The sequence below is a fragment of the Oryctolagus cuniculus genome, chromosome 17 (assembly GCF_051225735.1).
Source record: "Oryctolagus cuniculus isolate XC-2025 breed Fujian yellow rabbit chromosome 17, ASM5122573v1, whole genome shotgun sequence".
In the NCBI taxonomy this organism is placed as follows: Eukaryota; Metazoa; Chordata; class Mammalia; order Lagomorpha; family Leporidae; genus Oryctolagus; species Oryctolagus cuniculus.
The window spans coordinates 63,361,129-63,375,978 of NC_142883.1; the positions used below are offsets into that span (position 1 = coordinate 63,361,129).

The following is a 14,850-nucleotide window of genomic DNA, read 5'->3' on the forward strand; positions in this document are numbered from 1 at the left end:
ACAGCACTGCAGGCAGAGGCTTTGCCCTCTGCACCACGGCACCGGCCCCATGTTAAGTTGTTACAGCAGAAGGTTCATGGGTACCAGCAGTCACTGGGCGAGACTTGACACCTCGAGGCCTTCGCAGCCTGTTGTGTGGGGGTGGGGCTGGTGGAGCCGCTGTCCGGCAGGTGCTCTCGTGAAAGTGGCCCAGCGGGTGTGTGACAGTCCCTTTGATCAGGCACATCTTGCACTGCCAGCCCCCCCGCACCCCCCCCCCCCCCCGCCCCGCAGCCTGCCTTGGCTCTGCTTTGCCAAGGTATGACATGGATGACTCTGTTTTCAAATCTTGACAATTTTCCCAGTGGCAGTGGCGGGGCCAGGACTTGAACCTGGATCCTCCGCTTCCACCCCTGGCCCCTCCACCCCCACCTACCCCAGCACAGCTGAGCATCAAAACGGGCCCTCTGCCCAAGAGCCCATCTCGGTCACACACCAGCCCCTCCCTGTCCTTCCAGGTCCCCAAGCAGTCTGTTAGGGGCCTTTCTTTTTTCTTTTTCTTTTCTTTTCTTTCTTTTTTTTTTTTTTTTTTTGACAGGCAGAGTGGACAGTGAGAGAGAGAGACAGAGAGAAAGGTCTTCCTTTTGCCGTTGGTTCACCCTCCAATGGCCGCCGCAGCTGGCATGCTGCGGCTGGCGCACCGCGCTGATCCAATGGCAGGAGCCAGGTGCTTCTCCTGGTCTCCCATGGGGTGCAGGGTCGGGGCCTTTCTTAACATCATCCTGCTCTGCCCTGTGGGTTCTGCCCATGGTCCCCAGCTCCTTCCCCCACCAGGCCTCCGATGGTGGCGAGACCTCAGCCACACCATTACCCTCTGAATCTCCAGTGCCAGGTCTCTGGGCCCCTCAATGGCTTCCTCCATCAGACGAGACCCTGAGTTCGAGTCCTGCACACACACACGTTCAGCGTAGCAAGCCCTTGCACCCTTGTGGCCCTCCCCGGTGGCCTGCTCCGAGGGAGAGAGACGCTGCCCTGAGCTTCCTTAACGCCCACCCACCTACAAGGACAAATTTGTCACCATCTGCGTGAACATTTTCGAGTACGGCCTGAAACAGCAGGAAAAGCGGAAGATCGAGCTGGACACGTTTACTGAGTGCATCCAGGAGGCGATCCAGGAGAACCAGGAGCAGGGCAAACTCAAGATCGCCCAGTTCGAGGAGAAGCACTCGCTGGTAGGGCCCGCCCCTCCCGAAGCCGCAGCTCTGCGCCCGCCGAAGGGCTGCAGCACCTGTGCCCCTGCTGGCCCTTGCGGCCCAGGCCAGGGGGTCACGCAGCCGCGAGCAGCAGAGCCAAGGCCCAGCCCACTCACCGCCTCCCCTGCTGCTCCACTGTGGCCACAAAGGTGGGGCTGTGGCTCCATCATGTAACATGCCCAGGGGTTCAAGGTCATCCTCGCCCTGCATGACCTCATCTGTTAACTGTCACTATTTTATTTTATTTATTTGTTTGGAAGGCAGAGTTCAAGAGGGGCAGAGAGAGAGAGAGAGACAGGTCTTCCATCCACTGGTTCACTCCCCCAAATGGCCACAATGGCCAGAGCTGAGCCGATTCAAAACCAGGAGCCTGGATCTTTTTCCGGGACTCCCATGCAGGTGCAGGGGCCCAAGGACTTGGGCCATCTTCCACTGCTTTCCCAGGCCATAGCAGAGAGCTGGATCAGAAGTGGGGCAGCCAGGGGATGCCGGCACTGCAGGTGGCAGCTTTACCCGCTACACCATAGCGCTGGCCCCAGGACGTCCTTTTTTATTTATTTGAAAGGCGGAGCGGCAGAGAGAGAGGGAGAGAGACAGAGAAATCCCAGCCACTGCATCAAGCTCTCCAAACAGGGAAAGGAGCTTCCCAGACATTTAAACAGGGAGCTGGATCGGAGCAGAGCAGCCAGGGACTGGAACTGGCGCTCGTATGGGGTGCCAGTGTCTCGACCCTGGCCCCACACTTGTGACGCCTCTTTTCTGGTCCCAGTGGCCATTGGGTTTAGGATGGCAGGGGGTCAGCTGGTCAGTGCTTCCTGGAGCAACAGGTACCTCTGGGGAAGCAGGAGCAGCTAGAACGGGGCTGATGAGGACTCTGCTCCCAGGGTCTGGAGTGGCTGCCTCCTCCTACAAGGCCACCAGGCATGAGCTGACTCGCCTGAGCCTGGGTCCAGGGCAGTGGAGCTTGCCCAGCTGCACAGAGCGGGCCTGGGGCCTGGCGCCCTCCTTGAAGGCCTTGTGGGCGTGGCCTGCGGGCACTGGGGCTGGCCAGAGCTCCCCAGGTGTTTCAGAGTCCACTGCTGGGGAGATCCCAGGACCCACAGGCCCTGAAGGCCCCCTACCCCTCCCCGTTGCACGTAACACCTGCTACTGGTACACAGTGACTCCCACAATGCTTGTGGCCCAGCTGCGCCCCGCAGAGCCGTTTTATTTTCTCCTGAGCAAGGCGAGCTGCACCTGTCCTCCAACCATCGCTGTCTCCTATTCTGTCAACTACGTCTGCCTGTGTTTGCCCTTACCCATTTTTTTTTTTCTATTTGGTTTTTGGTTTCTCGGTCTTTCTCACTCTCTGTGCCTCTTTCTTTAAAAAGAAAAAAAATTTACCATGTAAGAGTGCTTTAGAGATTTCCAGGTGAGCCCTGTCTCCGTGAGATGAGTCGCAAACATTTCCCCCACTTTGCTGTTCGTCTTGCCATCTTGTCTGTGTTGCATCTCACCATTGCAATTTTTATTGCAATTTTCACTTTATTTGAAGCGGGGTGGGGACAGAGAGAGAGCTTTCACGTACTGGAGGGGTGAGGAACATCCAGCCCAGGGGCCACACAAGGCCCTCGAAATCATGAAGTCTGGCCTTGCCGAGGCAACCATAGGCAGGACTCAAAATCCAGTCGATCTATAGCAGGCTAATTAATTTCATATGGGCCATGAGTGATATTACAAATACCCAAAAGGCCCTTGGCAGAAAAAAATGTCCCCCATCCCTGCTGCTAGTTCCCTCTCCAAATGTCCCCTCAGCCAGGTATGGGTCTGGCTGAGTTGGGATCTCCCACGCGGGGCAGGGACCCACGTGCTGTATCGGTCACCAACAGCTCCCCAGGGTGTGTATCAGCAGGAAGCCGGATCAGAAGGGGAGTAGCTGGAACTCGAACCTAGCACTTGGGTATGCGAGGTGGGCACCCCGAGCAGAGACTCAACTCCTGCACCCAGCACCCACCTGGCCACTCAGTGTTAATTTTTTTAACGTGGTATTTGTCAGTCTGTTTTGTTGCTAGTATTCGGGAAGGAATTCTTCACTCAGAGATCATTGGAAAAACCCCGTGTTCTTTTATTAGCCCTTCCATGGTTTGCTTTCTTTCTTTCTTTTTTTTTAAAGATTTATTTGAAAGAGCTACACAGAGAGGAGAGGAAGAGAGAGAGAGAGAGAGAGAGAGAGAGAGAGAGAGAGAGAGAGAATCTTCCATCCATTGGTTCCCAATTGGCCGCACTAGCCAGGGCTGCGCTGATCCAAAGCCAGGAGCCAGGAGCTGCTTCCAGGTCTCCCACATGGGTACAGGGGCCCAAGGACTTGAGCCATCTTCTACTGCTTCCCCAGGCCACAGCAGAGAGCTGGATTGGAAGTGGAGCAGCTGGGACTCGAACTGGTGCCCATTTGTGATGCCGGCGCTGCAGGCAGTGGCTTTACCCGCTACGCTACAGCGCCGGTCCCCCATGGGTTTATGTCTTTCATGGGAATCTTCCCTCCCATCAGGTCAGGGAGCCAGCTCTGTCTTTCTCCCGATGGGGAAACCATGATGAGAACAGCGCTCATCCCTCCGAATCACGCCCAGTTACTCTGTCCTCCGGCGGGACTGACGCCAAGCATCCACGAGACAAGTGGACGTGGCACCTGGCACCGGGGGCGTTCCGGGCCTTCCCTGGTGACAGCTGGCATGCAGTGCCACCCTCAGCCTGGCTCGTTCTCTCCCCCTGCCAGAGCACCCTCTCCCTCCAGACGGGTCCAGGATCCACGTCTCCCACTTGCCCCCTGGGGTTGCCTGTGGGTGCGGCTGCCTCTTCCCTGTCCAGCACCTCTCCTGACCTGTGCCTGCTATAGGAGCCCCTGGAGCCCACGGTGTGTGCCAGGCCTCCCGCACAAGGCCCATGGTCCCCAGGACCCTGTGAGCGCAGGAAGCCTGGGAGACGCTAAGCGGCCGTGCCAAGCTTACACTGCACATCGTGGGCTCGGCTCCACCTGACTCCGATATTACAGGACAGACAAAATTGCTTGTCTGCCCTCTTTGGGGGGAGGGGTCTCTGACCAGGACCAAGAATGAAATACCTTGAGGACCAGGTGTCGTGTTAGCAGCAGGTTAAGCCACCGCTGGAGTCAGGCTATCACGTATCAGGGTGCCTGGTTCGAGTCCCAGCTACTTCACTTCCGGTCCAGTTCCTGCTTGTGCTCACCTTGGGAGTCAGCAGCAGCTGATGGCTCAAGTGCCGGCGTCCCCGTCACCCGTGTGGGAGACCTGGATGGCATTGCAGGCTCGTGCCATCAGCCTGGTCCAGCCAGGGCTGTTGGGGGCATTTAGGGAGTGCACCAGTGGATGGAAGATTCTCTCTCTCTCTCTCTCTCTCTCTCATTCTCTCTGTCTCTTTCTGTGTGTGTCTCCCTCAAGTAAATAAAAGCAAATACATTTTTTTAAAAAATGCAACCTGGCCGGCACCGAGGCTCACTAGGCTAATCCTCCACCTGCGGCGCCGGCACCCCAGGTTCTAGTCCCGGTCGGGGCGCCGGATTCTGTCCCGGTTGCCCCTCTTCCAGGCCAGCTCTCTGCTGTGGCCAGGGAGTGCAGTGGCCCTGCACCCCATGGGAGACCAGGAGAAGCACCTGGCTCCTGGCTTCGGGTCGGCGCAGCACTGGCCATGGCGGCCATTTGGGGGGTGAACCAACGGAAGGAAGACCTTTCTCTCTGTCTCTCTCTCTCACTAACTCTGCCTGTCCAAAAAAAAAAAAAAAAAAAGGCAACCTGCACGAGACAGATGAAGAGGGGAAAAGCATACACATTTTATTCCATGATGTGCACATGTACATTTTATTTAGTGATCTCTATATTACGCACCAGAGTAACGGGAAGACCCAAAGACACAGCTGGGGCTGGAATCTTAGCACAAAATTGGACAAAGAGCCGCACCCTGTGAAAACGACCAAAACAGTGTGGTTAGACCAGGGCCGGGCACGGCGGCGCAGGACCAATGGACAGAGAAGGCTCACGTGCGCAGTGGTCCCTTGGCCCCCCGCCTCCAAGCTCTGGTTGCTGCGGACAGCAATGGCTTCTTCTTGGGGCACAGGAAAGGGCACGTCTCACCTGCTCTTTCAAGGTAAAAAAGTGGAGGAGACAGATGACTTCTTGCAGCTGCAGTCTTCAAGTGTCTTCGGCTCAAAAGCGATCCACATGGCAAAGTGGTGTGGCGTAGGGGGTTGCGCTCAGAAGCCCCCCGAGCCCCGGCACCTTCCACCTGGCCCTGCTCGCAGGGACAGAAACCCACGCGAGCAGCGGCGAGCCCCGGTTGGTGCCCGTGAGCCTGTGCTTCAGCATTCCCCTTTTACAGACAGGGAAACTGAGGCAGGAGAGGGCCGGTGGCTTCTGCAAGCTCGCAAGGCTGGCACCTGCCGGGGGGGAACCTCAGCTCTCCCGCGCGGCTGGCTCAAGCCCTGGCTTTGTCCCGCAGAGCCTAAGCAACATCCGCGAGGCATCAGAGCTGCCCACCGCGGAGAGGATCGCGGAGTGCGACCAGGACATCACCGAGCTGTTCAACGCGCTCATGACCCTGGAGATGCAGCTGGCGGAGCAGCTGGAGGTGAGGCGGGCCGGGGGGATGGGCGGGCGCAGGTGCCACCTGGTCCCGCAGCTGCGCGCGCACCTGTGACCCGCAGACCACCCACCCACCCTGGGCGCGCGCCCCTGTTGCACACTCGGCGCCTGCCAGCCCGGCGTCTGCTTTTCGTCCATTTAAAAAACTCAGGACAGGAAGGGGTCCTTGCAGGGGAACTGAAGAGTGAGCCCCTTCCCACATCACCTTCTCCCCCACATCCTGGGAGAGCCCCGAGCTTCCTCCGTGGGGAAGGGTTTTTGATGCGACCTCAGGAGCGGGGCCGGGTGCCCACGAGACCAGGCGGGCCACCCCACCCCCACTCTCACGCGCGCGCACGCAGCTTGGGGACCAGACCGAAGCACCTGCCGCTCAGCACGCGGTAGAAATGATACCGGATGGCTGCTGGAGCAGCCGGGCGAGCCTCGCGTGTTCCCCGGGAGGAGGAGCGCGGGCCCGGAGTGGGAAGGGATGTGACAATGACTGGAACCTCATTAGGGGCTGCCACGGCTGGGCCAAGAGGTAGCGCCGAATCGATACTCAAGTGATTCCTCCGCCGCTGGGGGATGGATTCCCCCCTTCCCGTCCCAGGCAGAGGCTGGCTCGCCCCCCAGCTGGGGACTTGCAAAGGCAGCTGAGCGCTGGCCGGCTGGCGGCCCTGGGGAGGGCTGGGCCGCGGCTCTCCCACGCAGTCCAGGCAGGGAGACCACGTTCCAACATCCACGTGTCTCCCGGAGCCCAGGCACTGCCCTATTTGTGTTACCAGGAAGCGGCTGGGCCTGCAGACCCGCGCTCGGCCCCCTCCCCCCTCCCCTGTGCACCTGCACCAGCTGCGGCCCACCGCGGATCAGGCGGGGCGGGGGGGGGGTGTCCGCGCTCCAGAGGGAGCCAGCAGAAGTCCCCACGTAGGCCTCTGTGCCCTTCTAAGCGCAGGAAGCAACACTGATGGGGAGAGTTCTGGGGTAACAGCCAGCGCTCATGGCGCGGGGGGGGCACTCTGCTCAGCAGCCTGCAAAGCATTCTGTGGGAAACCCATTTCACAGATGAGGAAGTCGAGGCTCGGGGAGGTCAGGTGACTTTCCCAGAGTCACACACAGTGGTGGAGCTGGGACGCGGCCCCTGAGGGCTGCCTCCAGCGTTTGTCTGTTGAGTGTGTGTGTGTATGGGGGGGGGGGTTGAGAGGAGTCAGGCTGTGACAGGTGGGCCCGGCACAGGGCACCGACATGACACTTCGGAGGGTGCTGGCGATGAGTGAGTCGGGCCTGAGAGGGCACGGTGGCTGGTGTGTGAGCGGGCAGGCGGCTGCTCGGTCCCCAGGGTGTTTATGCCGTGGTGCTGGGCGTCTGAAGACGCACAGTGACTCTGCGTTCTCATTTCCAGGAGACCATAAGCATGTTTGAGAGGAACATTGTCGACCTGGTGGGGCTCTTCATTGAGAACGTGCAAAGCCTATATCCTAGCTGCTGCGGCCCAGGGTAGGGAGGGCTGCCCTGGCCTCCAGGGGGAGTGAGGGCCAGGAAGGGTGAAGCAAACCCAGCAAGGACCCCTTGCCGGCAGCGTCTGCAGGGTCATGCCCTCACCCCTCCCACCCAGTGCCCTAAGCTCCTCCCAATCAGTATCTTAGGCACCTCCCACTCAGTGCCCTAGGCACCTCCCACCCAATGCCTTAAGCTCCTCCCACTCAGTGCCCTAGGCACCTCCCACCCAGTGTCTCAGAGACCTTCCACTCAGTGTCCTAAGCTCCTCCTACCCAGTGTCCTAGGCACCTCCCACTCAGCCCCCTAAGCTCCTCCTACCCAGTGTTTAGGCACCTCCCACCCAATGCCCTAAGCTCCTCCCACCCAGTACCCTAGGTACCTCCCACCCAGTGTCTTAGAGACCTTCCACTCAGTGCCCTAAGCTCCTCCCACTCAGTCCCCTAGGCACCTCCCACTCAGCCCCCTAAGCTCCTCCCACTCAGTCCCCTAGGCACCTCCCACCCAGTGTCTTAGAGACCTTCCACTCAGTGCCTTAAGCTCCTCCTACCCAGTCCCCTAGGCACCTCCCACTCAGCCCCTTAAGCTCCTCCTACCCAGTGTCTTAGGCACCTCCCACCCAGCCCCCTAAGCTCCTCCTACCCTGTGGGCAGTGAAGGCGATGAAGCCACCTTTGGCCCTGGCAGCCTGGCCCTGGCTGAGCCACTCGGCCTGCCATGCACCTGCTAGAGCCCCTACCCCCGCCCCGGCCGCCACCCCAGGGGCACAGGGCAGCCCCGGCCAGCTGTCCTGGGACCTTTGCTTGACTCCCGGCGGGACGATGGCGCAGTGTCGGGACCTGGAGAACCACCACCACGAGAAGCTGCTGGAGATCTCCATCAACACCCTGGAGAAGATGGTCAAGGGCGAGCCGGACGAGGACCTGCCCGACGACGTGCGAGCGGTGAGTGCGGCCGCGGGGGAGGGCTCCCCCCCCAGACAGGAAGCCCGCAGCAGGTGCCCGGTGGGGGCGCCGTCAGCCAAGGAGGGCGCGAGGAGGGGGTGGCGTCAGTTTTCCAGCAGGCCGGGGCTTCTGGAACTTTCTACAAGACACCACTACAAACGTGTCGCGTCTGAGGTGGCCCCCGCGTGCAGGTCGTCTTACTTTTAGCAGCACGGTTCCTGATACAACGGGACGTTCTCCCGCTTCCCACCGGCCCGGTCCAGGGATGGACGTGGGCAGGAAGCGAGAGGCAGCCCAGGCTCCCCGCTCCTTGCCCGGGGCCTGTGCACGGGTGGGCCCAGCTGCAGACACAGCCCTGGCCTGTGTATGTGTTTGGGACAAAGCCCAGGCTTTGACAGGAAGGGCCCGGGGCCTGGAAGGTGTCCCGGCATGCCTGCTGCTGGCATTCCACATTCTCAGCTTCTCTCCCCTGCCCTGCTGGTCACGCCAAGCCCAGTCACCGCCACCCTGTGCGTTCAGCCCCAGAAGAACCCTCTCGGGCTGCCCTCCAGCCTGTGACACTGTTGCCTGCTAATGGCTTCCTGTGGCTCCTAGATCAAGCTCTTCCTGCAGCCCACCACACGCCGATGACCGGGCCTGCCCTGCGTCAGCAACTGCCTCTCGCCCTTCTCATGCCCGGTTCCCAGTGCCCCGGCCTGAGCCAGTCCCATCTCCCGGGCAGCTGAGAGTCCAGCTCTCCGGTGTGCTCTTCCTGTGGTCTCTGTGCCCCTGAGACCCCAGCTCCAGCGTCCGCCCCTTGGAGGAGACACCCTCAGGGTCTCTGTCTTGCATTGCCATCCCTCGCTGTCTGGTGTAGGTGGGTCTCCCTCTGTCTGTCTCTCTGTGCGGGCAGCAGGGCACGGGGCACAGCATGGAAGCCGGGAGGCGTCCCCAGATGGTGCAGGTGTGTGCACCACGCCCTCCTCTGTCACGTGCTCGGCTGATTCCTGCAGACACAGCCTCTGTCCCACGGTCCCAGACAGACAGACAGACAGACGCCCGACAGCATGGGGGACAGGGCTTCTCTGTCCCCGGCTTTGCCTCTCTCAGCCACGAACCACAGCTGAATGGTGCTGTGTGTTGTTGATGGCGGTGTTTTTAAGATTTATTTCTTGATTTGAAAGTCAGAGTTACACAGAGAGGGAGAGACAGAGAGTAAGATCGTCTATCCACTGGTTCACTCTCCAAGTGGTCGCAATGGCCAGGGCTGGGCCAGGAGCCTGGAACTCCATCCGGGTCTCCCACGTGGGTGCAGGGGCCCCAGCACTTGGGCCATCTGCTGATGCTTTTCCCAGGCCCTAGCAGGGAGCTGGATCAGAAGAGGAGCAGCCGGGACTCAAACTGGCGCCCACAGGTTATACTGGCACTGCAGGTAGCGGCTTTGCCTGCTACGCCACAGTGTTAACCCCAGCCGACTGCTGTGGGCCAGCAGAGGAGAGTGCCACCCTCCTGGAGCCGGGAGGCAAGGCTGCCCCAGAGAGAGCCCGCTCTGGAATCGTCCACACAGCAATGCCGACCGCCACGCCCCGCCGCAGCTCTGTGACACCCAGTGGGTACAGGACAGACAGGTGCTCGCTCCCACGGCCGCAACACTGCCAGAAACATGGGTCCCGGAGGCCGAGGGCTGAGAACCAGGCCGGGCTGGTGCTTCCGGTGGCCAGCCCCCCTTCCCACCCATCTACCGCCGGCTCGTGAGGCCTGGGAACCCTGGGGTGGCACCTGCTGACCGAGGCAGCCGGCAGTGCAGAGCCCCCCCCCCCCGAGGGCCCCATGATCCGTGTCACTCACTGCACCCACAGAGGTGCTTCGGTAGGCACCTTGAAAACTGTCACTTTTGGGAGCATTTTGGATTTACGAATCCCCCCCCCCCCCACACACACATACACATACTGGGGATGTTCAAACTGGTAAAGTCTATGCAAATGATATTTCAAGAATCTCAAAAAAAAAAAAAAAAAGCTTCAAAACTGGAAGCACTTCCGGCCTGGGCACTTTTGCATGGGGCATACCCGACCTGTCTATCACCCTTGTTTACAGATGAGGGACAGCAGGTGCACCTGGGGCTGGCAGAGGTCGGGCGTACTGGCCGAGGTGCCAGAGCTTTCAAGGACCAGGCTCTAGGGTGACTGAAGCAGAGCCTGGGCTGTTGTCACTGTAGAGCCACCACGGGGACCCTCACTGTGGACTCCAGTTGGGGGGGAGGCGTCCAGGCGCTGGACTTGAGCCCACAGGCCACTTGACCTCAAGTGAAACTGCACTTTTTTTTTGTTTGTTTTTGAAAGTCAGAGTTAGAGAAGGAGAGGGAGAGAGAGAGAGAGAGAGAGAGAGAGAGAGAGAGAGGTCTTCTATCCGCTGGTTCACTCCCCAATTGGCCACAACTGCTGGAGCTGCGCTGATCTGAAGCCAGGAGCCAGGAGCTTCTTCCGGGTCTCCCATGCAGGTGCAGGGGCCCAAGGACTTGGGCCATCTTCCACTGCTTTCCCAGGCCACAGCAGAGAGCTGGATCAGAAGTGGAGCAGCCAGGACTCAAACTGGCGCCCATATGGGATGCGGACACTGCAGGGGGCGGCTTTACCCACTACGCCACAGCTCCAGCCTGACCCCAAGATTTTGCAACAATGTCCACTGTGCAAAAATTGAGCTCCTCTTACGTGGTGATGAGCGCCACCCGGTGGAGTCCCATGGATGAGGCCGTCTCTCAAGAAGGGATTTGTGTTCCTAGGGCTAGACTCGCCTGGAGCTGGCGGCCAGGGAGGGCCCAAGTGACTGCAGGCCTGAGGAGCCCCAGCCGGGCCCAGGAGGCTGCCTCCCTCCCCTGGCACAAGTCCCTGCCCCATCAGGCTGAGCGGCTCCTTTGTGGGTGGGGGTGAGGACTTGTGGGGTCCTGGGCGCCCTGGGGTGGGAGATGGATAGGATGACCTGATTGATTGCCGGCACCACAGGGGCTCTCCGGGGTGGGGGTGGGGTACCAGCTCTCAGAAGCGCCCCTGAGCAGTGGCTTGGGAAGACATGTATCTGCACAGCCGTGAGACCCAGACAGACGGGGGGTGGCGCAGCAGTGGCCCCTGCCTCGCCCCGGAACTCTGCAGCAGCTGCAGGGGAGTCTGGAACAGTCTCTCCGTAAGAACTACTCCTGGGCTGCTGTGGGTACGGGGGCATACTGGAGACCGGGGGGTGGGGCAGAGGAGGGGCGTGTCCAGCTCCCAGGGCACAGGATACCAGGACAGGCTCAGAGCCCCGGCGGGGCCTGCTGCTGCTCTACCTCGCAAGCAGGTTTTGGCGGGAGGAGCCAGGCCCTCCCTAACAACGCAGACTGTCTCGCAGGGGTGGGGAAGGGCTGGCCCACAAAGGGGGCTGGCACTATGGTGTAATGGGCTAAGCCTCCACCTGCAACACTGGCATCCCATAGGGGCGCCGGTTCGAGTCCCAGCTGCTCCATTTCCAGTCCAGTTCTCTGCTAATGCACCTGGGAAAGCAGCAGAGGATGGCCCGAGTGCTTGGGCCCCTACTACCCACATGGGTGACCCTGGCTCCTGGCTTCGGACCGGCCCAGCTCTGGCCATTGCAGCCATTTGGGGAGTGAACAAGCAGATGGAAAACCATCCTCCACCCCCACCACCCACCTCTGCCTTTCAAATAGATGTTTAAAAAAATAACAATAATTCCAGTATGAGCAGCAGAGGCCAGCCCGATCCCAAGCACAGCACAGTCCAGGAGAGAACAGAAGTGGCCGCCCCCTCCAGGTCACCTGGAGACCAGAACTGACAGCTCCCATTCCTACCTAACCGCCTTGGTCCAGGCTGCCTTCGTTGGCCCCTTACAAACGGCACGCAGGCCATGGTATCCAAGCAGGCTGCCGGCCGGGCGCATGGCCTCTCCAGAGCCCCTCTCTGCGCTCGGGCTCCGGGGGAGACCCATCGCTCCACCTGGCTTCAGAGGGCAGCCACGACAACCCACTTCCCAGGGTGAAGGAGGAGCCGGGAGGACGGATTGACGCGCTGGCGGCTATTTCTAGAATAACCAGGACGCCCACTTCTGAGCCCTTGCCTGAGGCTCTTGGTGGGCAGATGGCACACTTGTTCTTTTTTCATTTTCATGTGAAAGGCAGAGACAGAGAGAGAGCAAGAGAGGGAAACGGTGGGGTGATCAGTATACTGGAGTACTCCCCGCGAAGACCCACGACTGGGGCTGGGCCAGGCCAAAGCCGCGAGCCCAGGATTCGATCGGGGTCTCCCACGTGGGTGGCAGGGACCCGGGTCCCTGAGCCACCTCTGTCCTCCCAGGACGCACGGGCAGTAGCCAGGAGCTGGATGGGAGGCAGGGTAGGCAGGACTTGAACCAGGCGCTCCAGTATGGAAACATGGGCATCCCAAGCGATGACGTAACTGCTGCGCCAGACGCCTGCCTTGAGATTGTATGTCTTTTTTTTTTTTTTGGCCAGGCAGAGTTAGACAGTGAGAGAGAGAGACAAACACAGAGAGAGTTATAGACAGTGAGAGACAGAGAGAAAGGTCTTCCTTCTGTTGGTTCACCTCCTAAATGGCCACTACAGCCGCACTGCGCCAATCCGAAGCCAGGAGCCAGGTGCTTCCTCCTGATCTCCCATGCGGGTGCAGGGCCCAAGCACTTGGGCCATCCTCCACTGCCTTCCTGGGCCACAGCAGAGAGCTGGACTGGAAGAGGGGCAACCGGGACTAGAACCCGGGGTGCCGGCGCCACAGGCGGAGGATTAGCCAAGTGAGCCACGGCACCGGCGATTGTCATTGAACCCTTGTTGCCACCTGGCATGGCTTTCTGACATACAGAGAAGGAACCTGGTCACTTCCTCTTATTTCTCTCCCCGACTGTGCTATCTGGGTCCAGATGCCCCATGCCCCATGGCAGCTGACCTGGCCCCCCAACCCCTGGTCCCCCCGATGTGGCACGGTGCAGAAAACCAGCACCCCAGAAGTTAGCATGCACTCTGAGAAGGAGCCGTGGCCAGACCAGTCAGGGAGGCGAGACAGACAAGGTGAAAACGGTTTCTGTCCCACCAGACTCTGCCGAGACCCAGAACCCCTTGGGCCTGGGGAATCTTCAGGAGCAGCCCGGGATGTGCCGGTTTTCGCAAATGCATCTGACCTGTCTGGCCAGAGTATTTTTTGCAGAAACAGTGACATCTCAGGGGCTGGCGCTGTGGTGTAGCAGGTAAAGCCACCACCTGCAGTGCCAGCATCCCATATGGGTGCCGGTTCGAGACCCGGCTGCTCCACTTCTGATCCAGCTCTCTGCTATGGACTGGGAAAGCAGTAGAAGATGGCCCAAGTCCTTGGGCCCCTGCACCCGTGTGGGAGACGTGGAAGAAGCTCCTGGCTCCAGGTTTCCAATCAGTGCAGCTCTGGCTGTTGCAGCCAGTTGGAGGGTGAACCAGTGAATGGAAGACCTCTCTCTCCCTCTCCTCTCTCTGTGTAACTCTTTCAAATAAATTAAAAAAAAAAATTAGGTGCAGCTGGGCCAAGATGAAGCCCAGAGCGCCCTCTGGGTCTCCCCCGTGGGTGGCAGGGGCCCAAGCACTTGGGCCACCCTCCACTACCTTCCTCGGCACATCAGCACGGAGCTGCATTGGAATCTGGGATCCTGGGACTGACACCAGCACCCCGACATGAGATGCAGAGCCGTAACATGCTGTGTCTTAAATTTTTATTGACTTGCTGGGCAGGGAAACGGAGATTTCCTATTCGCTGGTTTATACCCCAACAACAGCCCAGGCCGGGCCAGGCCGAGGCTGGTGGGCACCCGACGACTGGAGCCGTCACTGCTGCCTCCCAGGGTCTGCCTCAGCAGGAAGCTGGGGTCAGGAGCGCTGCCCGGCACGGAGGATACGGGATGCAGGTGTCCCTAGCAGTGTCTTCTCTGCGACACCAAATGCCAGCCCCTTGGCAGCTTTTCGTAAGGCAAAACCAAGGTCAGGAGCAAGGGCAGGCAAGAGGAGACCCCTCCTGGACTCCCAAGTGTGTTGCTGTGGACGTGAGAGGCAGTGTAGCCTAACTGCGGGCAAGCACCCGCGGCTTTGGGCTCCCGCTGTCCTCCGCCGGCCACCAGCGGTCTCCACCTGGCTGACAGAGGTTTGGGGCAGGTGAGCCTTGTCGGTGCCCGAGGGAGGGGAGCATCATGGGAACAGGTGTGCTGAGCGAGGTTGCCCTGGTAGCCAGGGAGGGTGCGGGGTACCACCTGCTGGTGCCCGGGGCAGCCGAGGCAGGGCTGGGGGACCCTTCGGTGGGCTCGGAGCAGCGTGCTGATCCCCCCTCCCCACCCCCCCAGCTGTTCGTGGACAAGGACACGATCGTTAACGCCGTCGGGGCCTCGCACGACATTCACCTGCTGAAGATTGACAACCGAGAGGACGAGCTGGTGACCAGGATCAACTCCTGGTGCACGCAACTGGTGGACAAGGTGAGCTCGCGCGGGGCCAGCGCTGGACCCCTCCCACCCCCACCCCACCCCCACCGCCGCGAGGGCTGCGGCTAACAGGGGTCTGACGGAGGGCGCTGGG

General features: G+C 60.4%; 1 protein-coding gene across 1 annotated transcript in view; it reads left to right on the top strand.

Annotated features, from left to right (window-relative positions):
• DRC3 (dynein regulatory complex subunit 3) overlaps positions 1 to 14,850 on the top strand; it is a 34,189-nt gene that overhangs the window by 17,993 nt on the left and 1,346 nt on the right. The window contains exons 10-14 of the mRNA XM_089317120.1: positions 1,035 to 1,211; positions 5,721 to 5,849; positions 7,242 to 7,312; positions 8,156 to 8,279; positions 14,619 to 14,750. Coding sequence (XP_089173246.1) covers positions 1,035 to 1,211; positions 5,721 to 5,849; positions 7,242 to 7,312; positions 8,156 to 8,279; positions 14,619 to 14,750 — 633 coding nt within the window. The remainder of the gene's footprint in view (positions 1 to 1,034; positions 1,212 to 5,720; positions 5,850 to 7,241; positions 7,313 to 8,155; positions 8,280 to 14,618; positions 14,751 to 14,850) is intronic.